The 27,592-nt window shown below is 49.7% G+C and overlaps 1 protein-coding gene across 2 annotated transcripts; it reads left to right on the top strand.

Annotated features, from left to right (window-relative positions):
- Positions 1 to 137: 137 nt before the first annotated feature.
- Positions 138 to 27,215, top strand: PIGQ (phosphatidylinositol glycan anchor biosynthesis class Q). 2 transcript variants are annotated; one of them, XM_073648302.1, is made up of 11 exons: positions 138 to 180; positions 14,161 to 14,797; positions 18,059 to 18,190; positions 18,308 to 18,428; positions 18,526 to 18,652; positions 18,999 to 19,152; positions 19,371 to 19,482; positions 20,254 to 20,334; positions 25,015 to 25,129; positions 25,215 to 25,276; positions 26,022 to 27,215. In XM_073648302.1, the coding sequence occupies exons 2-11, from the start codon at positions 14,163 to 14,165 to the stop codon at positions 26,172 to 26,174; spliced, it is 1,692 nt and encodes a 563-aa protein (XP_073504403.1). In that variant the 5' UTR covers positions 138 to 180; positions 14,161 to 14,162; the 3' UTR covers positions 26,175 to 27,215. The 2 variants fall into 2 exon arrangements, with proteins under 2 accessions (XP_073504403.1, XP_073504402.1); XM_073648301.1 differs by lacking the exon at positions 138 to 180 and adding an exon at positions 11,843 to 12,032.
- Positions 27,216 to 27,592: the final 377 nt, after the last annotated feature.

Genomic DNA, 27,592 nt, shown 5'->3' on the forward strand with positions numbered 1-27,592 from the left:
CTTATCTTTTTTTCTGCCAGGAGGTGTAATTGCAGTAACAGACTTATATGACAGTGTGACATTTTTCCGCCATCAGCAGCTCTGGGCGGTGACTCAGTAGCCCGGGAAGGAGGGCGGTTTCTTTGTTATCAGTAGTAGTTCAGGACTGTTATGCCATTACATACATTCGTTGTGCGGTCTGTGAGTATATAATATATACTGTACTTGTATTACAAACATTTATATCATTGTGCCAGTGAATTGTTAGAAGCTGCACGACTGGAGTTCAGCACTATTAGATTACTTCGCAGTGCGGTATTAAATTACTGTAAAGCGGTATTATATTGTTAGGCCTGTAATAAGGTTACTTACTGCTCTGCTATAACCGGCTTTAGCTCCACACTATTAATTATCAGCTCCGTATTTTGTATCTGCTTTATATCACACACGCCGTCATACTTCCCCGCTGCATTCAGTATATATATATTATTTCTTATTGCAAACTACTAATTCAATTGTATCCAATATTTCCTGCAGTGTTGGCATATCTTCTGGGGGGGCACGCTAAGGATTGACCCCAATACGGACATTTTTTTTTGTTATGTCCTCTGTTTATGGGGCAGGCTTTCTTGTCAGCAGTGTTAGTAGACTATTAAATTACCTTGGGTAGGACATGGATAATATTGAGGCAGGAGGCCTGGGACATTGGGCAAAAGACTCCATTGATAGCATTTTGCTGCCCGGTGTCCATGGCCCAGGGGTGTTGGTAAAACTCTTAAAGAGGAGTGTAACATCTGTCTGAGGCCACAGGCTCATAAGGCCACCTCTAGACAGACTTGGCACAAGCCAGTGGATTGCTGCCTATGGAAAGTCTGCCATCCAGAGGTGTAAACCAGAGGCAGAAATGGTCGCCAAGTGGGGTCAAAGCCAAGAAGTTGCGTAAAGGACAAAATCAGGATCCGTAAGAATAGTCAGAAAACACAAGCCAAGGTCAAAGCATGGAGCAACAAGGAACTAACAGACAGGACCGAACCAGAGAAGCACAAGATTATATCTGGCAGCTTCCAGCAGTAAGCTGGAGGCTAAATAGGGTGTGGTGCTTTCCAATCCAGCAGGACAGCACATACAAGCATACTGCCACACTGGATAGCACTACATGTCCCAGTCACCCAAATCTAAGTGGCTGGACAGGGCCTGTGCTGTCCAGAGCTTCTAGTTCCAACGTCACCTCTGTCACCAGAGCCACCCACAGAATGAATATGGCGGCGCCTGGCGACAGAAGCAGATGTCGCAGGAGGTCCACTGGCAAAGGACTGAGGGCGCAGATAAAATTGAACATGGTGATTGCTACTGACGCAGGAGTCAGGGCACTGGAGAAAAGACACATGACTCTGGTGCCAGCAATGTTGGCAGATTATTAAGATACTTGAGATTCTATGGGGAACTGGCAAATAAGGGCACATGTACAATCAGATGTGGTGATTGCTAGTACCAGGAGACCCGGGGAATTGGGCAAAAGATTCTGGGACATGTTTTCCTAGTGCGAAGAGCTAGCAAATACCCTAAGGGAATGGTTGCCAAGATTGGTATTTTCTATTGGCGAATTAGGGATACTTTAGTGCCAAACATCAGCCTCATGCATTAATGTCCAAAACCTCTCATTTGTGATGAGATTCATGCAAGCCCCCACTCTTTTTTGACCTATCAGTCCGCCAATTTGCCAGAACTATTTCCGGAAAAACAAGATACTTGCTGCAAATTTGGGATATGTAACTCAGGGTATGGTTAGACTCTAAATGTACCTGGGCTACTGATAAAAAGGTAGACACAGATGTCATCACTGGTAGCCAAGAGACTCAGGGTGAATGCCCCTGGGGTTAGGTGCCAGTATTACTTCTGCGACATCTCCTAAGGGTGTTTTCACATTGCGTTTTGTTATGGGCATGGTGGCCCCGTCGGGGCTTACGTCTGAACCGACCATTATAGCCAATGGCCTCATAGGCGCATACACCTGAATCCCGTTTTGCGGGGAGCAAAACGGGATTCAGGCGTATGCGCCAACAGGGCCACAGACTATAATGGTGCCCTCCCAATACTACGTCTGAGTATCCACCTCCAGTAGACGTATGTGCCCAAAAATTATGCACGTCAGAGCGCATGGCCACTCTGTCGGGACCATTATATTCTACGGCCCCAATAGGGCAAACGCTGAAACCCGAAGGGTCGGCCGTAAGCCCCGACGGCGCCACCAATCGTGTGATAAAACGCAATGTGAAAGCACCCTATGATCATATGTGGGGTAGGGGCAATGGGGCAGGACACAAATAGAATTGAAAATTGCGATTTCTGGTGCTAGTAGACCCAAGACATTGGTCAAAAGACCCACAGCATACACTACCGGTGCCAGCAATGCTCCAGAGATGTTGGCAGACTCCTAAGGTAACTGGGGCACTATGGGGCGCTGGCAAAGAGCAAGGACAGATCCAACTGAATGATAATTAAAAAAAACACAATTTGAGCTTGGTTTAAGATGGTATATATGCAGCACATAAATGTGTGACACCCCAGGGGTCTGGTTGCCACAGTGATAGAGATATTACGTCTGAGAGCAGGTGGGAGGTCTCTTGGTCAGGGATCCTATGCATGCCAAACCTCCTGCCCAGTCCTGGGAGGGGAAGAACTTTCCCTATATAAACCTAGGGCTGAGGCAGGGTTAGTGAGTAGAGAAGAAGTAGAGACAGAGAAAAGAAGCAAATATAGGAACAGAACATCAGGAGCTCTGTGGGAGCAGTGTTACAAGGAGTCAGGGGCTGGCAGCTGCAGAGCTCGCCCTGACTGAGAAGTATCACCGGACCCGGAGTCCGAGGCTGTGGGGACTAATCTCTACCCAGCAGCAGAAACCGACCGGCAGGGGATTGCAGGTCCTCTGGCCCAGAAACCCGAAGGCACGGTCACACGCGTGGGACCAGCACCGCCATCGTGGAGCGGAAGCCATTAGAAGGCCCCGAGTCACCGGCCATACGGGTGAGCACCACACGGTACACTCAGGGACGTGGGCTACTTTTACCTGCCTCTAGCAAGGTAGCCAGAAGAGTACAGTTAGTTGGGAAGGCCTACAACTCCGCCTGGCCAGGGGAGATCCCATCTGCTCAAGGACTGACCAGGCCCCGATTGCTAGCAAGTACTCCGGGAGGGTCTATCTTTGTCACCAGTAAAGACCCTGAACTACACCGCATCGTCTCTGAGTGGTCCCTGCTATCCCCATCATCCACGTCGGCTGCCCTGAGGCCATACCCCTCCCGTTGGGGGTTATACCATCCACGCTGCACCATCCTTCCACCGGCCTCAGCGGTCTGCCCTGCAGCGGCAGCTCCATAGCTGCATTCAACGGGTGGCGTAGTCATCCACCATCTACTGCTAATAGACTGCCAGCCACTCAGTTTGACTCCCTGGGCACGGACCGGGTCACCGCCACGAGACTACTACCCCCATCTGATCCGGATCCGGGTAAGCTCCCCCGTGCGCGCGATGCCGCGCGAAGCAGCAGGCCCAGGGGCGCGTCAACTTTTGGCGTAGTCGGCAGGATTTCGTGCCCGCAACCATCGGGTACTGCGTGCCTGAAAAAGAGACTTTTAAAACTTACCATCCGTGAAGTTTTCCCGCCATCCGGCGCCATCTTCAGCCTTCTTCCCGCCATCCGTGAAGATTCCCGCCATCCGGCGCCATCTTCAGCCTTCTTCCCGCCATCCGTGAGGTTTTCCCGCCATCCGGCGCCATCTTCAGCCTTCTTCCCGCCATCCGTGGAGTTTTTCCCGCCGTTGGCCGCCATCTTGAAGACGCCGCGCGGGAAGAAGAGGGGCGTGGACTCCGAAAGCGCGCGAGAACTGAAGCCCCGCCTCACGTCCGGACGTTGCGTAAGGTCCTGGAAGGAGCCCAGCAGACGCCGACGTCACAGGAGCGCGACGGAAGGTCCTCAACCCTGACGATCCACTGCGGAGCCGCGGCCTACGGAAGAGGATCATCGCAAGGTAGGCCACGGTCCACTAGGGGGGAGAAGGATGTCGGATACGGAGGAGAGCTTCACCGCTCCAACCCCCGCCAGCGCCACCGCTGTGGCGGTCATGCCTTTCACCATGCCCTATATCCCGGGGGCAGCCTGGCTACCCCAGTACTCAGGGGAGTCACATACCCTGCAGGACTTTAGAGAAAAACTGGATAGCCTCTTCCAGGTGTACCCCCTCACAGAAGAGCAAAAAGTGAGCATCCTGGTGGCCCAATTAACCGGGGCAGCCCAAAGGGAGGTAAAGTCCTGGCCACCTGGGGGGAGGACTGTCGCAGGGATACTAACCCGGCTGAGGGACACCTTTGATACCCGCACCTCAGCCGAGATCAAGCTTAGATTCTACGGGTGCAAACAGCGGGCACATGAGAGTATAAGGGACTATGCCCTGAACCTACAAGAGGCCCTGAGGGCCATTAAGCAGACCGACCCTGACGGCGTGGGAGACGAGGACAGGCTGTTAACTGAACAATTTATAGAGGGTTTATATTGCAATGCCCACCGAACCCAGTTGCGGGCAATGGCCTTACAGGACCCTCATCTGGGATTTGCACAGTTCAAGGACAGAGCCATCCGGGTGCTCCGAGAACCGGCACCAGGTGGCGTTGTGACCCACAGACGCCCCACTACCACTTACCACCAGGAGGCGGCGCCCTTGTCGGCAGGGCCTGTGGGAGCTGATGCGCAGGCTTTGAACAATGACTCGGCTCCAGACCTGCACCATCAGGTCCAAGAGCTAGCTAAAAGCGTTGCTGCGCTAACCCGAACTGTGCAGTCTTTACAGGTTTCCACTCCAGGGAAGATCCAGCTGGCATCCGGACCGGAGGACATCCCGTGGCGTCGACCAAGGAGGACCCCACCGGCCAGAGGAAGACCCAGCGACCGATACAACGAGGACGGACAACCCATCTGCCGCCGCTGCAATCAACCCGGACATATGGCAAGGTACTGTCCTTTAAACGGGCACAACCTAGGGTAGAGGGCCAACCCCTAGGAAAAAGATCATCAGGCCCATCGAACTGGCGCGACAAATATGTGGGCGGACGTCCAGTCTTGCCTGTGGTACTGGATGGCATTCCTATGAGTGCCCTACTGGACACCGGATCACAGGTCACCACCATCCCGTACGTGCTCTTCAAGCAGTACTGGAATGACTCGGATATTACCCGCTACCCTGACGACGATTTGAGTATCATCGCCAGCAATGGTCAGCCCGTGCCACAGATCGGATTTAAAGAGGTGACCATTAAAATTGGTAGAGTTGAACTGGCAGCACAGGGACTGATCATTGTAGACATTGACAAACACGAGAGTCACCCAAAGATAACTCTAGGAACTAATGTAATTGAAAATTGTCTTGCAGAGGTGATTTTCCTTTTACAGCAGGTTGCCAAGAACGCCAGCTCCGGCGAGCAGCGAGTGCTCCAAAAAGAGATCCGGGCACTGATGCGACGGCAACAGGTGGAACTCTCCGGCGGTGAGATTGGTAGCGTGAGAATGTGTGACCCTTTCCCTATTGCCATGCCCCCAAAAAGTGAAATGATGATTTGGTGCCGGGCAGCTATTGGTCTGAGAGGTAGAGATTACCAGGCAATGGTAGAGCCAGTTTACTCAGACAGTAGGCCCACCATCTTGACAGCACGGGGGGTGGTTAATGTACGCCATGGGAGGGTGCCCGTTCGCATAATCAATATCGGGAAGAGGGAAGTGTACCTGCCCCGGTATGCCATGCTAGCCAAATTATATACCATCAACCAAAATGCTATACAATCTGTGGAACCCTTGCCTCCATCTCACCCGGAGGAAGGTAACGGCTCTAAGAAAACAATGGAGGACTGGTGTCAGCAACTACATTTGGGTACTGACTCCACTCCCTCACACCAGAAACAGGGAGTCTATCGGGTGGTTCAAGAGTATGAGAGAGTGTTTAGTAAACACCCGTTAGACTTCGGGCGAGTCAAGGGGGTAGAACACCACATCCCCACGGGAGACCATCCTCCCATAAAAGAGAGGTATCGACCCGTACCCCCTGCACACTACCAACACGCCAAGGGGATGCTTAGAGACATGAAGGAGGCTGGGGTGATCAGGGATAGCTGTAGCCCCTGGGCAGCTCCACTAGTCTTAGTCAAAAAGAAAGACAACACCATGAGGATGTGTGTAGATTACCGGAAAATCAACCGTATCACACACAAGGATGCGTACCCCTTACCAAGGATAGAGGAGTCTTTGGCTGCTTTAAGATCTGCTAACTTCTTCTCTACCTTGGATCTCACTAGTGGGTACTGGCAGGTTCCTGTAGCAGAGGCGGACCGGGAGAAGACCGCATTCACCACCCCGATGGGACTTAGCGAGTTTACCTGTATGCCGTTTGGACTCTGCAACGCACCAGGAACCTTCCAACGATTAATGGAGTGCTGTCTGGGCCACAGAAACTTCGAGACGGTCCTGTTGTACCTGGACGATGTCATCGTATATTCTAAGACTTATGAGGACCACCTGAAACACTTGGCGGAAGTGTTCGAAGCTCTGGCAAGCTACGGCCTAAAGGTGAAACCCTCCAAGTGTCACCTCCTGAAACCAAAGGTGCAGTACCTGGGACACGTGGTGAGCGCTGACGGAGTGGCTCCCGACCCTGATAAGATCACCGCAATTAAGGAATGGCCAAGTCCCTCCAGTGTAAAGGAAGTGCGGCAGTTCCTCGGGTTGGTAGGCTACTACCGCAGGTTCATCCCCGGTTTCACCAAAAAGGCAGCGCCTATGCAAGACCTCCTGATAGGCCAGTCCCGGAAGGCCAAGAACCAGAAGCCGCCCTTCAGATGGGAGAAGTTGGAAGAAGAGTCCTTCCGCCAGCTGAAGATGGCCCTCACGGGGGATGAAATCCTGGCGTACCCGGATTACAGCCAGCCCTTTATCCTCTACACCGACGCAAGTAACATCGGGCTAGGAGCCGTGCTGTCCCAGATCCAGCAGGGGAAAGAGCGAGTAATCGCTTACGCCAGCCGAAAACTGCGACCCACCGAAAGAAACCCTGAGAATTACAGCTCATTTAAGCTAGAGTTCCTGGCAGTGGTGTGGGCAGTCACCGAACGCTTTAAGCACTACCTCGCTTCTTCCCGGTTCGTCGTGTACACGGATAACAACCCGTTGACACACCTGGACACGGCAAGACTCGGTGCCCTAGAGCAGAGATGGATGGCCCGCCTGTCCAACTACGAGTTCACCATCAAATACCGGGCAGGACGCTCCAATACCAACGCGGACGCCCTGTCCAGGATGCCAAACCTACCGGACGTAGGAGAAGATCCAGAGGGACTGGAAGAAGTCGAACTCCCCGCGTTTCACCGTCATGGGACTATCCAGTATTCCCATCGGGTAAGGAGTAAGCAAGGCGCTACGCTTAACCCCTTACCTCACTACAACTGGGCGGAAACGCAGGACAGTGACCCTGCCGTCCGGCTGGTGAAGGAGATGCTGACTCGGCCAGAGGCTCGCCTTAACCCAGACGCTCCGGAGGAAGCCAAGCAACTGTGGGCAGAAAAGAGTAGACTGTTCCTTTACAAGGGGAAGTTGTGCCGCAGAATGGTTAACTCCCGGACGCATGAACTAATCTGGCAAGTAGTGGTGCCACGAAGAGACGCAGCCATGGTGATGGAGGCATACCACGACGGGGCTGGACACTTCGGATGGAAGAAGCTGGAGTTCCTGCTGCGCGAGCGGTTCCACTGGGTAGGCATGAGGGGAACCATCGAGAGGTGGTGCAGAGACTGTGGCCCGTGCAACCTAAGAAGGAAGGACCGTGCCAGCCAGAAGACTCCCCTGCAGTCCATCGTCACCCGGCAGCCGTTGGAACTGGTAGCCTTGGATCATGTAAAACTGACCCCAAGCAGAAGTGGCTACGTCTACGCACTAACCATCGTGGATCACTACTCCCGGTTCTTGGTTGTCGTCCCCGTCAAGGACTTAACAGCTCGAACAGCAGCTAGAGCCTTCCAGCAGCATTTCTGCCGTCCACACGGGTACCCGGACCAAGTGTTGACAGACCAGGGACCTGCCTTTGAAGCGGAGGTCTTCCAAGAATTCTGCACTCTGTATGGCTGCCGGAAGATAAGGACGACACCCTATCATCCGCAAACTAATGGACTTTGTGAGAAAATGAACCAGGTGGTAATGGATCTTCTGAAAACGTTGCCCCTGGAAGAACGCGGTCTGTGGCCTGAGAAGCTGCCCGATCTGGTGGACCTATACAACCACATCCCGGTAGGTTCCACCAACTGTACCCCGGCTTACCTAATGAGGGCGAGACCTGGTAAGTTACCTGTTGACCTGGAAATGGGAGTCCTGACACCCGAGGACACTTCACCAGAAGCAGACTGGGACACAGAGAGGCAGCAGCAGTACCGGAGAGTACAGGAGAGCGTGGAGCGAAGTCTCTGTCAGGCTAGGGAAAGACAAGAGAAAACTTACAACCAGTATGCTCCCACTGTTCCCCTGGTACCCAGAGAGCAGGTCTTGAAGAGAAAAAGACGGCTCCACAAGTTGGACGACCAGTGGGAGAAGGACCCGTACACCGTACTGCCCTCAAGCCACGACAACCCAAAGGTCTGTACCATCAGTAAAGACGGAGGGGAAACCACAACCATTGTATCCCGGGATCACCTGAAGAAGTGTCCCGAACAGCTACGGAACCCTGAAGAGGAACAAGAAGACCCTCGACCCGTAGAGGTTAGTACTGTTAGTACTGTGCTCGGAGACTTCCCTCGGTCTTGGACTCAAGTCAATGGCGCAGTTGTGGTACCCGTACTCACCTTCCTCCAACCAGCATCCCAAGCACCTACGGAGCGACAGGTAGAGCTGGAAGAGCAGCCGGTCCAGGAGGCAGAAGACTCCACACAAGCAGAACAGGAGGATCAACCCTCTGCTTATAGTGAGCCTGCCGTACCCCTAGTGAGCCAAGGAGCCGGTAGACAGCTGCCCAGTTTACCCTTGACAGCTCCTACACCCTGTAGTTCAGGGCTAGACAGTCAGCTCCGTAGGTCCACTAGGGCCACTAGAGGCCAGTTACCCGCACGTTGGAGGATTTGAAATGTATAAATTGTTTTATTTGTGGTTACCTGTTTTTCTTGTTGCTTGTGTATAATTATGTGTTTCTAGTTGTTTATAGGAATCTTTGGTGGATTTACCGGGAATCCTTTGTACATAGTTGGAGCGTAACCCAGGACGGACTAAAGACTGTTAAGGACTCGGGGCAGGACAGACCCCTACCTGGTTACGTCTCCCTGTTTTGGTGAAATGGACACCTTGCTTTCTTCAAAGACTGCACCCGGTTACGGACATGCCGTGACCACCTTTATGTGTTTCTTTATTGTATTGTTATTGTTATACCTTGTTATGTTTTTCCAAAAATATGTTTAGTCCCGGAGTACTAAATTTCACTAGGGGGGAATGTGACACCCCAGGGGTCTGGTTGCCACAGTGATAGAGATATTACGTCTGAGAGCAGGTGGGAGGTCTCTTGGTCAGGGATCCTATGCATGCCACACCTCCTGCCCAGTCCTGGGAGGGGAAGAACTTCCCCTATATAAACCTAGGGCTGAGGCAGGGTTAGTGAGTAGAGAAGAAGTAGAGACAGAGAAAAGAAGCAAATATAGGAACAGAACATCAGGAGCTCTGTGGGAGCAGTGTTACAAGGAGTCAGGGGCTGGCAGCTGCAGAGCTCGCCCTGACTGAGAAGCATCACCGGACCCGGAGTCCGAGGCTGTGGGGACTAATCTCTACCCAGCAGCAGAAACCGACCGGCAGGGGATTGCAGGTCCTCTGGCCCAGAAACCCGAAGGCACGGTCACACGCGTGGGACCAGCACCGCCATCGTGGAGCGGAAGCCATTAGAAGGCCCCGAGTCACCGGCCATACGGGTGAGCACCACACGGTACACTCAGGGACGTGGGCTACTTTTACCTGCCTCTAGCAAGGTAGCCAGAAGAGTACAGTTAGTTGGGAAGGCCTACAACTCCGCCTGGCCAGGGGAGATCCCATCTGCTCAAGGACTGACCAGGCCCCGATTGCTAGCAAGTACTCCGGGAGGGTCTATCTTTGTCACCAGTAAAGACCCTGAACTACACCGCATCGTCTCTGAGTGGTCCCTGCTATCCCCATCATCCACGTCGGCTGCCCTGAGGCCATACCCCTCCCGTTGGGGGTTATACCATCCACGCTGCACCATCCTTCCACCGGCCTCAGCGGTCTGCCCTGCAGCGGCAGCTCCATAGCTGCATTCAACGGGTGGCGTAGTCATCCACCATCTACTGCTAATAGACTGCCAGCCACTCAGTTTGACTCCCTGGGCACGGACCGGGTCACCGCCACGAGACTACTACCCCCATCTGATCCGGATCCGGGTAAGCTCCCCCGTGCGCACGATGCCGCGCGAAGCAGCAGGCCCAGGGGCGCGTCAAATGCATGTTTCTCAATGGCCATGGATCAGAAAAACCTACAAGAAGCAAAATGAACAAAAACGTTGCTGTAAATAAATAAAAAGCAAGTGCATTTAAATAAAATAGGGTTCTTAGTAACACTATTTTTGATCAAAAGTAGTATAAAAGCTATCCCACCAGCGACAAGGTGAACCCCTTTGGGATAGACCTACACTGACTAATATTAAAAACCTTACCATAGAACATGACTGCGGAATCTGATTTTAGAATTTTTTTTTCTACAATAAAAGAATTTTGGACTATTTATGAAGCTGGAATCCTCCTTCCTTTTATGCCTTAATAAAAACCTTACCATGTTTCAAAGTTGACCTCAGTGTGAATAACGGCAGTCAAAAGGCCCAAGCCCCAAACTGAATGTGATAATTGTTTTCCAGCACCTGAACCCCACCCAAAATTGAGCGCATCGGTACATCCAATCTCGGAGCACCGACATTACAATAAAATAAAACAAATGTTTTTAAAAATACAGAAAAAAATATAGAACCCCCTCCCTCTTTTTACCCCCGTTAAAAAAATGAAAAATATAAAACCGTAAAAGTCGATCTATCAAAATATAAAATTAATTAACTCGATTGGTAAACGCCATTAAGATAATATGTATGTATGATAATGTATGTAAAGCGCTGTGGAATTAATGGCGCTATATAAGTGAATAAAATAAATAAATTATGAGCAAAAAAAAATCGAATCATCAGAATTACATTTTTCGGTCGCCACAACACAGCAAATAAAATGCAATGAGAAACGTTCAAAGCATTATATATACCCCAAAATGGCATCAATAAAAACATCAGACCCGGCGGAAAAAGGAAGACGTTATTTATATTTTTTTAATGAATTGTCTCATTTTTTTTTTACCACTTGAAAAGTAAAAACTATGCAAGTTTGGTATCGCTGTGATCGTACTGCCCTGGAGAATCATAGCGCCAGGTCATTTTTACCGCACAATGAACACCGTAATAACAAAACCCCAAAAAAACAATGAAGGAAATGCGTTTTTGTTTTTTTTTAACACAATTTTATTGCAGTTGGAATATTATTCCTGGGAAAAAAGAGGAGATACCATAATATTGGAGCTGTGGTACCAGGAAAAGATGGGCAGGAGTGAAGGTGGAATCTTAAAAAGGGGTAGTAATAATGAAGTGCACATGGCCCTGTGCTGCCTGGCTCCAGATTAGAGTGTCTGTTATCACATCTCCACATTATATCAATTAATAATTTATCATATCTAGTAATCTACAGATAGAAGAAAGCTCCATCTGAGCATATACCAGGCAGCACTGAACTAGGAACTATATATCGCGGACACATGTTCCGCCCGGTCTCATTACACTGGTGCACAGCGTCGCCTAGTAACGGAAGTTGTGAGAGCCGGAAGTGAATTTAAATGTCGGGTTATGGAGAAAATGACCTCCCGATGAGGGTAATTAACCCCTACAGCAGGATTACAGTCATGTGACGGATGTAAGAGCGCGTTATACCGGACAGACTCCCGGCAGGTGAGACGTTTATTAACGATGATATTTACAGTGTATTAGAACACAATGGAGAAAACAACTACAACTCCCAGCATGCCGTGTAATATCGGTGTACTATTACATGCTGGGATTTGTAGTTCGACCACAGCTGGGGAGACCCTTCTGATCAGGGCAGGGGTGTCAATATCATGGTGTCAGATTAGGGGGCACCGCTCGCTGGCATCACACTGTGACACGTGGGTGACGCTAAACTCGCAGAAACCCCATAGATAACATAAGGTGACACTGCGGACCCCCCAAATGTGGCAGTGGAAGCCTTTTATTAATGTAATGGTTTTAGGGTCTAAATCCCAGATGGGGCGCTTACAGGGGTCCCCGTGACGATGCGGCACTGTATGGGGTCACCCAAACCAGAAAGCATCAATTAATGGTGGTCTGTACCATAGAGGTTACCCTAAGAGAGCCACGCTTAAAAGGAAAGTCATTTACTTTGATGGAGAAGCGAGGCGTCCGGGGGGGGGGGGGGAGGGGGCCGCCCCGAGAGCGAGGCGTCCGTGGAAGGGGAAGGGGGGCTGCCCCGAGAGTGAGGCGTCCGTGGAAGGGGAAGGGGGGCCACCCCGAGAGTGAGGCGTCCGTGGAAGGGGAAGGGGGGCCGCCCCGAGAGTGAGGCGTCCGTGGAAGGGGAAGGGGGGCCGCCCCGAGAGTGAGGCGTCCGTGGAAGGGGAAGGGGGGCCGCCCCGAGAGCGAGGCGTCCGTGGAAGGGGGGCCCGCCCCGAGAGCGAGGCGTCCGTGGAAGGGAAGGGGGCCCGCCCCGAGAGCGAGGCGTCCGTGGAAGGGAAGGGGGCCCGCCCCGAGAGCGAGGCGTCCGTGGAAGGGAAGGGGGGCCGCCCCGAGAGCGAGGCGTCCGTGGAAGGGGGGCTGCCCCGAGAGTGAGGCGTCCGTGGAAGGGGAAGGGGGGCCGCCCCGAGAGTGAGGCATCCGTGGAAGGGGAAGGGGGGCCGCCCCGAAAGTGAGGCGTCCGTGGAAGGGGAAGGGGGGCCGCCCCGAGAGCGAGGCGTCCGTGGAAGGGGGGCTTCCCCGAGAGCGAGGCGTCCGTGGAAGGGAAGGGGGCCCGCCCCGAGAGCGAGGCGTCCGTGGAAGGGAAGGGGGCCGCCCCGAGAGCGAGGCGTCCGTGGAGAGGAAGGGGGGCCCGCCCCGAGAGTGAGGCGTCCGTGGAGGGGAAGGGGGGGCGCCCTGAGAGTGAGGCGTCCGTGGAGGGGAAGGGGGGGCCGCCCCGAGTGCGAGGCGTCCGTGCAAGGGGAAGGGGGGCCGCCCCGAGTGCGAGGCGTCCGTGCAAGGGGAAGGGGGGCCGCCCCGAGAGCGAGGCGTCTGTGGAAGGGGGGCCCGCCCCGAGAGCGAGGCGTCCGTGGAAGGGAAGGGGGCCCGCCCCGAGAGCGAGGCGTCCGTGGAAGGGAAGGGGGCCCGCCCCGAGAGCGAGGCGTCCGTGGAAGGGAAGGGGGCCCGCCCCGAGAGCGAGGCGTCCGTGGAAGGGAAGGGGGCCCGCCCCGAGAGCGAGGCGTCCGTGGAAGGGAAGGGGGCCCGCCCCGAGAGCGAGGCGTCCGTGGAAGGGAAGGGGGCCCGCCCCGAGAGCGAGGCGTCCGTGGAAGGGAAGGGGGCCCGCCCCGAGAGCGAGGCGTCCGTGGAAGGGAAGGGGGCCCGCCCCGAGAGCGAGGCGTCCGTGGAAGGGAAGGGGGCCCGCCCCGAGAGCGAGGCGTCCGTGGAGGGGAAGGGGGGGCCGCCCCGAGAGCGAGGCGTCCGTGGAGGGGAAGGGAGGGCGCCCAGAGAGTGAGGCGTCCGTGGAGGGGAAGGGGGGGCCGCCCCGAGCGCGAGGCGTCCGTGAAGGGGAAGGGGAGCGAGGCGTTTGTAGAAGGGAAGGGGGGCCGCCCCGGGAGAGAGGTGTATGCGGGAAGGGGGTCCGCCTGACAGTGGGGTGCTCGGGGCTTCACTGGAGTGGCAGACAGAAAGAAGGACAATAGTTGGACCCCACTGATCTAACCACTGGGTAGGAGATAATTGCTTTTGGCCAGATTAGCCTTTGAAGTCCTGGAAGGCAACGGCCCCATTACCTGTTGCTGAAGGCGCACTATAACTCTCTTTTATCTACTTGCAGTCATGGCTATAAAAATCTTCTTTCCGACCTCGTGCTCAGCGGCGGAGAATGGACTCCTGATCGGACGCTGGCTGGAGGAGCACCGGTCCGCCGTCATCTTGGCCACACTGCAGTTTCCATTCGTTCCTGCCAATGTGAAGGAATACCTGGGCCAGCTGGAGCGAGCGACGGGCATGAGCCTCTCCATCCTGGGCACCTGGAGCCATAGTAAAGCAGAGGCAGATGAGAAGATGGAAAACTTCCTGGGGGAGCTGAGCCGCATCTTCAGACACAGCCCCTGGCTTCGGATGGCGAGGGAGTCCACCTGCAAGTTCTGGGACTGTCGGATTGAAAGACTGGAGGACGGAGCCTCGGAGGACGTAGTGTTGGTCTACTACGATCAGAGGAAGGTCATGTTATCAGAGCTGCACTCTACATCTGAACACTCGGAGATCGCTACCATGTTTAATACAGTGGCCAAGAACCAGATCCTCTTTGCCAACGATAAGTACGACGAGGGGCCGGTGAAGTTGACGCATTGGCAATCTGAGGGCATGGAGGCCAGTATTATTGTGGAGCTGGGGAAGCAGGCGTCTGTGCCGGTGTGTGCCGTGCTTTCATTTTTCGTGTCTGTGATCACCAGCATCTGCAGCCTCAGGTAATAATTTTGGGCAATCTGATGAAAGTACCATTCGTTTCACTACATCTCGGTCATATATTGTGGTCGCTTCAGTCTTGTGCACAAGGCTCAGTTCTGTGTTGTCAACTTATAGTCCAGACTGCATCTGGACTAGGCTTGCTACTTGGCTAAGAGCCAAAGCTGTGGATTATTATATAGTCTGTCTCTGTATTTGTATCCAGGACCCAAGATGTGGCCATTGCTTTGGAACCGGGTCATTGAATCACTTACAGTAAAATGAAGCCGCCACTAGAGAGATGATATAGCATAATGTGTATACAGTACATAGAGCTGCAGTGTGCTTACAGCTCCCTCTAGTGGTGGCAGCTGGTAGATAGAATTAACTTGTATTTTTGAGGAATAACCCTTTATCTATGCAGCCCTCTCCTGAATAGAGCGGAAGTACCATGCTCTGCCTTCGCTCCCTTGATCGTCTACGGGACTGCTCAGTACAGTGCTTGGCTATTTCTGGCAGTCCCACAGACAATGAAAGGAGCAGAGCCGCGCATGCACACGACCACGCCCCTAAGGATCTCTGGATCGCTGTGGCTCCCAGCAATCAGCCAGTTTTTTCCTAACCTATGGACAGGAGATAAGTTGATTTTTTTTTTGTGAATAACACTGTAATGTGTGCGCAGGGTATTTCATTCTGAAATGATGAGACACTTTTTAGCTGTTATTTATTTTTTTTTTTTGCTAGGCATTTTATACCCCTTATATCCATCTCAACAGCATATGCCATAAATGTATAGCAGATGCAAATCCCACTAAAGGGACCTGTATCTATCTCTAAAACGGGGCTCTGACGTTTCGCAGTCAGTGGAAAGGTGCTGGGAATCCCATTCATTTGTACATCCCGTGGACTTGTCAAAAAGGCTCGTGCACACGACCGATTTTCTCATACACGTGCTATCTGTGGATTTCACGGACAGCCATCATACCTATGATGTTCTATGGGGCCGTGCACATGTCCCATTTTTTAACTCTTATTTCCTCCACGTATGAGAAAAATGGATGCCGGTCTGATGAGAATAATTGGTCCGTTATTCTGATATGTGGAGGAATCAGCCGTGTGAACCTACCCTAAGTGTACAGTACTTCAACAGCCCTTATTCTTTTATGTATAAATGATACATATCCATACAGTGCTCAAAAAAATAAAGGGAACACTGAAATAACACATCCTAGATCTGAATGAATCAAATATTCTCATTGAATACTTTGTTCTGTACAAAGTTGAATGTACTGACAACAAAATCACACAAAAATCATCAATGGAAATCAAATTTATTAACCAATGGAGGCCTGGATTTGGAGTCACCCCCAAAATTAAAGTGGAAAAACACACTACAGGCTGATCCAACTTTGATGTAATGTCCTTAAAACAAGTCAAAATGAGGCTCAGTATTGTGTGTGGCCTCCACGTGCCTGTATGACCTCCCTACAACGCCTGGGCATGCTCCTGATGAGGCTGAGTATTGTGTGTGGCCTCCACGTGCCTGTATGACCTCCCTACAACGCCTGGGCATGCTCCTGATGAGGTTGCGGATGGTCTCCTGTGGGATCTCCTCCCAGACCTGGACTAAAGCATCCGCCAACTCCTGGACAGTCTGTGGTGCAACGTGACGTTGGTGGATGGAGCGAGACATGATGTCCCAGATGTGCTCAATCGGATTCAGGTCTGGGGAACGGGCGGGCCAGTCCATAGCTTCAATGCCATCATCTTGCAGGAACTGCTGACATACTCCAGACACATGAGGTCTGGCATTGTCCTGCATTAGGAGGAACCCAGGGCCAACCGCACCAGCATATGGTCTCACAGGGGTCTGAGGATCTCATCTCAGTACCTAATGGCAGTCAGGCTACCTCTGGTGAGCACATGGAGGGCTGTGCGGCCCTCCAAAGAAAAGCTACCCCACACCATTACTAACCCAAACTGGTCATGCTGAAGGATGTTGCAGGCAGCAGATCGCTCTCCACGGCGTCTCCAGACTCAGTCACGTCTGTCACATGTGCTCAGTGTGAACCTGCTTTCATCTGTGAAGAGCACAGGGCGCCAGTGGCGACTTTGCCAATCCTTGTGTTCTGTGGAAAATGCCAAGCGTCCTGCACGGTGTTGGGCTGTGAGCACAACCCCCATCTGTGGACGTCAGGCCCTCATACAACCCTCATGGAGTCGGTTTCTAACCATTTGTGCAGACACATGCACATTTGTGGCCTGCTGGAGGTCATTTTGCAAGGCTCTGGCAGTGCTCCTCCTGTTCCTCCTTGCACAAAGGCGGAGGTAGCGGTCCTGCTGCTGGGTTGTTGCCCTCCTACGGCCCCCTCCACGTCTCCTGGTGTACTGGCCTGTCTCCTGATAGCGCCTCCAGCCTCTGGACACTATGCTGACAGACACAACAAACCTTCTTGCCACAGCTCGCATTGATGTGCCATCCTGGATGAGCTGCAGTACCTGAGCAACTTCTGTGGGTTGTAGAGTCCGTCTCATGCTACCACGAGTGTGAAAGCACAACCAACATTCAAAAGTGACCAAAACATCAGCCAGAAAGCATTGGTACTGAGATGTGGTCTGTGGTCCCCACCTGCAGAACCACTCCTTTATTGAGGGTGTCTTGATAATTGCCAATAATTTCCATCTATTGTCTATTCCATTTGCACAACAGCATGTGAAATTGATTGTCAATCAGTGTTGCTTCCTAAGTGGACAGTTTGATTTCACAGAAGTTTGATTAACTTGGAGTTCTATTCTGTTGTTTAAGTGTTCCCTTTATTTTTTTGAGCAGTGTAGTTTAGAGCATATCTGCTATGTTATAGAGGCCTCATCCACACTAAAATACTTTCTTCTGTTACTAACGTCATACACTGGGGGACATCTCAGGGTGCCAAGGGAGGTTGGTTCACTGCGATTGAAGGGGGGTTGGTGATACCAGACAAATTGTTAGTGAAGTTGCAAGAGGCGAGGAACAAATAAAAATTATTATTATTTAAAGCTATTACAATTTTGAGCAGGTCTGATGACTGGTAGCTGCTTCTCCTTTAATATAATATATATTTATATATTAAAGGAGAAGCAGCTACCAGTTATCCAACCTGCTCCAAATTGTAATAGCTTTCAATAATAATAATAATTTTTATTTTTATAGCGCCAACATCCGCAGCACTTTACAAAATCAGCCGTTAAGTGGTTAAAATGCTGTAGGGTGGTCTACATGTATTGAACTTCTCTCCTTGTTGCAGGGTCCTGAGTGGGAAGCCTCTCTCTTTCCTGTGGAACAAGCTTTCTACTTGTGAACAACTGGGGAAACGCCTGGAGACCCTCCGTGTTATCAGCAGACCGGAGAAGGCCCTGGACCACCCGACGTTCATGAGGTATCCGCTGCACATAAGTATACAGCATATGGATGTTCTCCTGTGACCCCCCACATCTCCTCACCGGGCTCTGCTACAGGTATTTCTCTGCTGACTGTTTCCTTTGTTGTTTTCCAGAAAGGCCAATATAGTCCTGTCGCTGCTTCTAGACGTGGTACTCGGCATCGTCCTCATGTCCTGGCTCTATCAGGGGAACCACATAGGTCAGCTGGCCAACGCTCTCATGCCGGTGGCAGACGTGAGTCCCCATCTATCCTCCATGAAGACCTCCAGGAGGGTCTCGCTCCTCTGTAATAATCTGTTGTCTTTATTTTTGCGTCCTGTACCCACAATAGCGCGTGGCTCTGGAACTGCAAGGCCTCCTGCAGTGGCTGATGGGCGCGCCGGCTGGGCTGAAAATGAACCGGGCGCTGGATGAAGTCTTGGGGCGATTCTTCATGTATCATATCCACCTGTGGATCAGTAAGTGACATTTCCGGCTCTGTTGTTACACGGCAGTGGTCTCATCAGACATCCGGTGACAGTGGCGGATTTATTATTCACCAATCCTCCATGATGAGCATTGGAGTAAAATTCCATATTTTTGCCAAGTTCATTTTTTTTTATAGGTTTTTAGATATTTCATATCCGCAAATGATGAATGATGTCGCATGTTTTCTATAATGTCGGGCCTTTTTATAATCACCGTGTAACTTACCAGTCAGATTCACATTAATCCAGTTCACCCACGTGTTACTTGCACAGAGCCGGCATGTAATTCATTGCTTCCTCACTCCCATGATGCCTGACCCTAGTTCACTGCTTGCAGGTTACATCCGCCTGATGTCTCCATTCATTGAGGTTATCCTGTGGTACATCGGACTGTCAGCCTGTCTCGGGCTGTCCGTGGCGCTGTCCATTCTGTCCGATATCATTGCACTCCTCACCTTCCACATATACTGCTTTTATGTATATGGGGCCAGGTAAGCAAAAAAACACCCACAAGACATCACTGCCATCACTAAAGAGGACATGTTCCCCTCCTGACATGTCATTTTCAGCCATCATGGCCAGTCCCCACCAGCCATCTTGAATCATATTCATTTCTGTAGTATTTGCATGAATGCATGTAATTTAAAGGCGCGTTTATCAGCTCCGTGAGACATCAGTGCCTGCTGTCTGCTCTTTCCTCCTCTGCCAGATTATACTGCCTAAAGATGCACGGCCTGTCTTCTCTCTGGCGTCTGTTTCGGGGTAAAAAGTGGAACGTCCTGCGGCAGAGGGTGGACTCCTGCTCGTACGACCTGGACCAGGTACTCATTCTGTGCATGCACTACTGCCGATCTGCCAGGAGAGGGCGGTGCAGCAATGCATGTGTATAAGCTCCAATGGCGGCAGCTTGACGCCGTACGTAGGTACAAGACTCGTACAGGGGTGGAGGGTTACATCTTAAGAATATTTTAAAGGGAAATCCCCTAAACTTATTTTTTCACATCTAATATCAAAGCAATGGATTTGTGAACGCGAGACATTTGATTGCCCTAACCGAAGAGCCTAGAGAACTCAGATCATACTGCTGTGTACACAGACTGTGCTCCTCTCTGGTTGGTAATGGGTATCAAGTAATGATGTATTTTTTTTATTGACTTATTATATGGGTGGCTGTCCAACCACTAGCACCCTCACTGATTCTGAGATTTTCCTGCACAATGACGGACACCATCAGCAGGTCTTTTCACTTGAATGGAGCCACGGTGCAGAGAGTAGCCGGGACCCCTGTACAAAGGAAGAACTAAGCTGTGGCCCATTCATTCAGTGGTGGTCCCAGAGGTTGGGCTCACAATAATCATAAAGTGATGATGTATCCTAGAGATATGAGATGGAAATACCCCATTATTATACATAATATATAAATACCCCAGAATTATTATTATAGAATTACCCCTTTTTTTATTATTATTATATATAAATACCTCATCATCATTATTATTATTATTATTTCCTTTATTTATTAATACCCTTTTTATATATTATTTATATATATATTCTTTCCTAAACAGAAATGTTATTTTTTTCTCCTGTAGCTGTTTCTCGGGACCTTGCTGTTCACAATCCTGCTCTTTCTACTGCCGACCACGGCCCTTTATTACCTCGTCTTTACCCTGGTACGTACTGATCACTGACCGGACAGGAACTGCAGGTATGGTCTACAAATTCCCTTTAATGACAGGATATTCAGAGTGAACTTTAAGGTCAAGTTCAGACGTGGAAGAAAAAAATTCAGCCTTGAATCTTGATGCGATTGTACTGCAAAATCCACATGTCATGTCTGGAGTTTGCCGCAAATTTCACGCTAGCACTCGTCTATCTCCAACAGCCTCATAGGGGATGAATGGAGCGGAGATGCACAACATACTCAACATGACCCCCATTGTTGGAATCGTAGGGGTCCCAGTAGTCAGACCCCCAGCAATCCTTACGATGGAATAGTAGAAACCCTGTATTCTAGAGGCGGGGGACCACATAATGCATGGAAGTGTATCAGTACTGGTGACATCCTCGCTCCCCTCCCTCTACCTCTTTACACATGATGGGAAACGCTTTAAAATGATACTTCTTTCCCGTTCTCATGTGATATTGTCCCTCCCGCAATGTACACAGAAATCCATGTATCTCCTGATCAGAGGAAGCGTCCTGACATTAGAACAGATATGTAAATATTAGATTAGTAAAACCTGATTGAACGTAAGTAAATATATGTCTACGGTGCTGGCAGCGGCATGTGTGGCATTGAGCCTATTTGCAAATACTTACACAGTGATGCCATCCTCTACATAGTAGGCTCGAAGGGAACTGAAAATGGATTTATTATTAATAGAAAAAAATTGTTCATATCGCTCAGCAAACTATTTAGCCGTCAAAAATCCAAGTTAATTTCCAGGGTCGGCACACTGGGTCCTGATTTCCACTATACACGTACAGTGGATGTGCACATTGGATATATGAAGCAGGCACAGGAGCTGAGCCCGCTCTATACAACGTGGGGGGCGACTAAAAAAAAGCATCCGACTCAATGGGGGCAGCCAAAACCAAAGCAAACATCAAAAGGGGGTTGTCATGCTGATAAAATTTTGACCTATTATTATAATTTTTTCCCGCATTAAAAGATATATTGGTTAGACATCCCTTTTAAATAATAACATTCAGAATAAAAAAAAAATAGTATTTACCTGATCATTCTCCCATTGCACTTATTCTGATGCTTCCACTGGTCTCTGTGTTACCTGGGATGGTGTGCCATGACAGTAACTGGCTGCAGCGGTCACCATGCCTTGATGGCATCACTGGAGCAGGAAGCACAGAGACTGGCGGTCAAACCAGGAGCAATTGGAACGGCATAACTGTACGATGGGTATGACTTCTGACGTAACATGAGGATGGAAGGTGGATATCACTTTAAGACTATGTGCCCACGTAGCAGATTTGATGCAGAGCGTTTTTGCCTCTCTCTGGCAGAAAAAAACGCATGCAGATTTACATGCTTTTTTTTCTGCCAGAGAGAAGCGTTTTTACATGCGTTTTTTTTAAGCAGTTTTCCAAGCGATTTTGAGCATCACTTGGAAAAGTGCTTGACAAGTTGGTCACACAATATAAATCCATGCAACCGGCATGGATTTCTAATGTGTGAACAACTGATGCTTTAAATGCAGCATCTATAGTAAAAAAAAGAGAATTAAAACTTTAAAAATAAAAAAAAACCTGTATACTCGCCTCTCCGGTCTGCTCCCAGCGGCGTCCCGCGGTGTACTGTCAGGACCTGCGGTGACGTCATTTAGTCAGCTGATGGTCACACGACCATCACCTGACCGCCGACGTCAGCGGTCGCGTGACCATCAGGTGACTAAATGATGTCACCGCAGGTCCTGACAGTACACCGCGGGACGCCAAGGAGAGAGGACGTGGCCGGGAGCAGACCGGGGACCGCCGGAGAGGTGAATATACAGGTTTTGTTTATTTTTAACTTTATTTCTTTTTTTCACCGCGTGGTAGCCGGGATGAAGAGGAGTTGTAGTCTCCTCTTCATCCCGGGTACCACACACACCGCGATTACGCTGCAAATTCGCGGCCATTGAATTTAATTGAAACGCCGCAAATCCACATATACATGCGGATTTGCTGCGTTTCAATGTTCCTCAATAGACGCGAATTTGCAGCGTAATCGCGGTAGAAATAGTCATGCTGCGTTTTGCAACACAATGCGAATTCTGCATGCAAATTAGCGCATCATGTGCACAGCACATCCGAATTCACATGGCAGACTGTTTTACAAGCGTTTTCGCAACCGTAAAAACGCTACAAAAACGCTACGTGGGCACTTAACTTCAAGGGCGTCTGTCACCACAAAATGACTGGTCAAACAAAGCACAGGCACTGTGCACTCTTTATGTGGCCAAATGGTTCAGTGCAGCTTCCCATCTACTTGTTTCCCACCTATCTCCGACCTCTTCTTTCTTGATAGCTCTGGCTTTACAGGAGCAAAAGAAAGACGGAGATAAGGTGGGAAACTGCACTGAACCATTTGGCCACATCAATGGTGCACCATCAAGCACCTGTGCTGTATACACTGTGTGCAGAATTATTAGGCAAGTTGTATTTTAGAGGATTATTTTTATTATTGATCAACAACTATGTTCTCAATCAACCCAAAAGACTCATAAATATCCAAGCTTAATATTTTTGGAAGTTGGAGTGGGTTTTTTTTAGATTTGGCTATCTTAGGAGGATATCTGTTTGTGCAGGTAACTATTACTGTGCAGAATTATTAGGCAACTTAATAAAAACCAAATATAATCCCATCTCACTTGTTAATTTTCACCAGGTAAACAATTATCAGTTCACAAAATTTAGAAATTAAACATTTCTGACATGCAAAAACAAAACCCCAAAAAATTGGTGATTCATATAGCCACCTTTCTTTATGATGACACTCAGCAGCCTCCATCCATAGATTCTGTCAGTTGCTTGATCTGTTTTCGATCAACATTGCGTGCAGCAGCCGCCACAGCCTCCCAGACACTGCTCCGAGAGGTGTACTGTTTTCCCTCCCTGTAGATCTCACATTTTATGATGGACCACAGGTTCTCTATGGGGTTCAGATCAGGTGAACAAGGGGGCCATGTCATTATTTTTTCTTCTTTTAGACCTTTACTGGCCAGCCATGCTGTGGAGTAGTTGGATGCATGTGATGGCGCATTGTCCTGCATGAAAATCATGTTTTTCTTGAACGATACCGACTTCTTCCTGTACCACTGCTTGAAGAAGTTGTCTTCCAGAAACTGGCAGTAGGTCTGGGAGTTGAGCTTCACTCCATCCTCAACCCGAAAAGGTCCCACAAGTTCATCTTTGATGATACCAGCCCATACCAGTACCCCACCTCCACCTTGCTGACGTCTGAGTCGGAGTGGAGATCTCTGCCCTTTACTGATCCAGCCTCTGGCCCATCCATCGACACGCTCATTTCATCAGTCCATAAAACCTTTGAGAAATCAGTCTTAAGATATTTCTTGGCCCATTCTTGACGTTTTATCTTATGTTTCTTGTTCAAAGGTGGTGGTTTTTCAGCCTTCCTTACGTTGCAGCTCTGAAATATGGCAAAACTGGTGGCGAATGGCATCTTGGCAGCTTCACGCTTGATTTTACTCAATTCATGGGCAGTTATTTTGCGCCTTTTTTGGCCAACACGCTTCTTGCGACCCTGTTGGCTATTTGCCATGAAATGCTTGATTGTTCGGTGATCACGCTTCAAAAGTTTGGAAATTTCAAGACTGCTGCATCCCTCTGCAAGACAGCTCACAATTTTGGACTTTTCAGAGCCCGTCAAATCTCTCTTCTGACCCATTTTGCCAAAGGAAAGGAAGTTGCCTAATAATTAAGCACACCTTATATAGGGTGTTGATGTCATTAGTCAACACCCCTCCTCATTACAGAGATGCACAGCACCAGATTTACTTAATTGGTAGTTGGCTCTCAAGTCTATGCAGCTTGGAGTAGGACGACATGTATAAAAAGTATCAAAGTGATCAAAATACGCATTTGCCTAATAATTCTGCACAGTGTATATGTATAGTATATATAAATAAATTTGCCTGCACTGTGACAATGATCTGTACGTGGCCTCATAATGTAGACACACCGACTAAACGGGAAGTTGTGGCGTTCAGTCACCGCTCATAAACCAGTACATGTTACCAGTCCTGTTGGTTTAGTGACTGGTGCGCAGTTATCTCATGTATATTGTGAGAAGGAAGTGATCAAGTCATAAAAAAAAAAAGGAGCGTCACTCAGTAACTGTATAAAATTGAGCTACAACTCCATACAAGCGTCAAGGTTTTTTGCCTAGCCCCCTGATTGACATTTGGGTGGGAGGGTGACGGCTGTAGATTTGCATACAGTACTGTTTTATACAGAGGCCGTACCTGTCCTGGTAAAACAACAGATTCAACCTCAAGGCTGTGGGGTTTAAAAGATAGGGGGGAGGTCGAAAAACAAGCGCAGATCTAAGTATAGATTTTCTATGTAGGTTATAAAAAAAAAAAAAAGTTTTAGGCTCACCTTTAAATTATCTTGTAATATTGCATATCGACCTCACGGTCCTATTTCCATATCCAGCTCCTCAGGTATGCAGCTTCGTCACAGGTGTAACAGGATCTCTCAGCCAGGGATCTGTAGGATAGGATTCAGATTTGGGTACTTTATTCTGGTACCTGTCCTGGTGACACATTCCCCCCTCCACTTCTTTACTGCAGGAGACATTATATTTCTTGCTTTATTCTTCTCTCCGTCAGCTGCGGCTCATCATAATCGTGGTGCAAGGCGTGATCCAGATGACCATAGACCTCCTGAGCACCATTCCCTTCTATGCACTATTGCTGCGCCTCTGTCGATCATACAGATTAGCAGGTACGTTTTTGCCTTTAGCTCCAGTATACAATGTGCACCATGCTGTCGGCCGTGTGTCGTGACGCCGCTCTCTCGCCTCTTTCAGCCGGCGTAAAATTCCAGATGTTGGAACAAAAAAGTGGAAAACCTCTTAGGTTACTGATGCAGGTAAAGTTGGACTTTTTATATCCGGCACCACGTGTCCTCTGTTAGATCACACTTCCCTGCACTGACACACACTACAGATCTAGACAAACTGCTTAAAGACCTTTGACTTACATTTTCGGCATAGGTCGCTAAATAAAGAATGTTGCCGGCTTCATACCAATAAGACGGTGGCTGTATTAGACAGCCGATATCTGCAGCGACCTGAGCTAGCTCTGATCGCTGCAGTTCAACCATTTCAATGCCTCTATCAATCTCTAACAGCGGCATTTTAATTACAACCTTGGCAGTGCGCATCCGGTGCGATCTTGGGGAACCAATGGCAGCCAAGAGCCTGCTGAATGCCCCCGTAACGGTCATGTTTATTATCCAGTGAAGCGCAGCCATGGGCTGACCTCCATAAAAAAACCTGAAATTTTGATATACAGTATACTACAATATTTTGTTATTTCAGTATATAGAATAAGCCATGACCGCTAATATGGCTGACGGTGGTTTGTTACTTACTTTTTTGCTACGTGACAGTGGTCTGTACCTTAGGACCCCCGCTAAAGGGAAGTCAGTGGGTGCAGAAGAATACAGTAAACTGACACAGGGTCCCAAAAGATGCCAGATATGATTCCTTGTGAGTCCACTTGGCCACTAAGACAGATGGGACTCAGTTGCTCAGAAATGTGGGAATCCATCTGACGGCTGTGGGTATAAATCACATTATTTTTTTATCTTGTATTTTCTGTCTTTATCATAGATCAACCCATTACCATATGGACAGGTGCTGGAAACCTACAGGCTGCCATCCAGGAGATGTTACCCCAAAGATTCCTGGGGTTCCTTATGCAAAAAATTGTTCATTGGAGAAGTGATCTACCCCTGGAAGCAGAAGAAGAACAAACAGCATTAACTATGTAACATCACCATTACCGGACGCTGGGCCGTCCCTTAAAGGATCTCCGTTTTCAGAAAACCCCTCTTTCTCGGCTTTGATATGATCTTACAAAACAAACTGTGCTTTACTCACCTTTTTCAGGTCCAGCACAGAGTCTCCGCCGCTGCTTGCACTGCTGACACATCGGCAGCCAATCAGTGAGCTCAGCAGCTCTGCTTGAGTAGCCTGCACTAGCTGCTCAGACTCCCTGATTGGCTGCAGTGCTGTCAATTTCAGCACTGCTGACAATAACAGACACTGGGAGCAGCGGCGGAGACTCAGTGCTGGACCCGGGGAGGGTGACTTTTCTTTAAAAAAATAAATAAATAAATAAACTGAACCCAAGGGACAGTGGTTTTCTGAAACCAGAAAACCTTTTACTGTGACCGAACCGAAAAATCTGCAAGGGAACGTGCCAACCCTCTGGCTAAATTTTATTGTGTTCAGACAAAACCACCGAAAATTCTGGTGGTCAAAAAGGTCATACATCTCTGCTTGTACGTAACAGAACACAACCGTCTGGCTTTCCAGAACCAGCGCCTTTCTGGTTTCATGGGCTGTATCTGGTATTGCAGCTTAGTTAGCTTTACCTGATCTATAGGCCTGTAAATTAAAGGGGCAATGTTTCTGGAAAAGTCAAGGAGAAAACTTTTAGCCCATAAAGCTTCTAAAAGTTTGGTGTTTTTTTTTTTTTAAAGACTTTTGCTATCCCAAATATTAGAAGATGGTAGCTGTGCAGAGTCGACACTGCAGGATGGGGAGCTGAATCAAAATCTGGCCTGGGCCGCTTCGCTCCTTCATTCTCTATGGGATAGTCGAGTACAGCGCTCTGCTATCTTCAGCAGTCCCGTGTACAATGAGTGGAGCGCAAGTACGCATTCTCGACTCCCACTCCATCCAGGGACTGCAGAGGTCGGACCCCCTACAACCATTAATTCAGGCTTTATCCTTCCGATAGGGGATGACTCAAAGGGGTTGTTCACTACTCGGAGAACCCCTTCTCAATCAATATGTTTCCACCTTTTAAAATGACACATATACTGCCCTCCGGTGCCGGCGCTGTTCCAGCGGCGATCGCATAACAGTGCGACGTCACGCAATCCCTGCGGCCAATCATTCTCACCACCTTCGGACAAATCTCTTACATCTGGAGGAAGTGAGCGCTGCTGCACTCTCTGTTCCTCCACATGTATGTGATATGTCCGAAAGCGGGGAGAATGATTGGCCGCTGGGTCTGCAGGACGTCGCACTGTTATGCGATCGTCGCTGGAACAGCGCCGGCACCGGAGGGCAGTATATGTGTTATTTTAAAAGGTGGAAACATACATATTGAGAAGTGGTTGTCCGAGTGGACAGCCCCTTTAACAACTAGGTCCAAACCCTTTTTTAAAGAG

This window comes from Phyllobates terribilis, unplaced genomic scaffold (genome assembly GCF_046119375.1).
Source record: "Phyllobates terribilis strain yellow unplaced genomic scaffold, ASM4611937v1 Scaffold_9__5_contigs__length_417890890, whole genome shotgun sequence".
In the NCBI taxonomy this organism is placed as follows: domain Eukaryota; kingdom Metazoa; phylum Chordata; class Amphibia; order Anura; family Dendrobatidae; genus Phyllobates; species Phyllobates terribilis.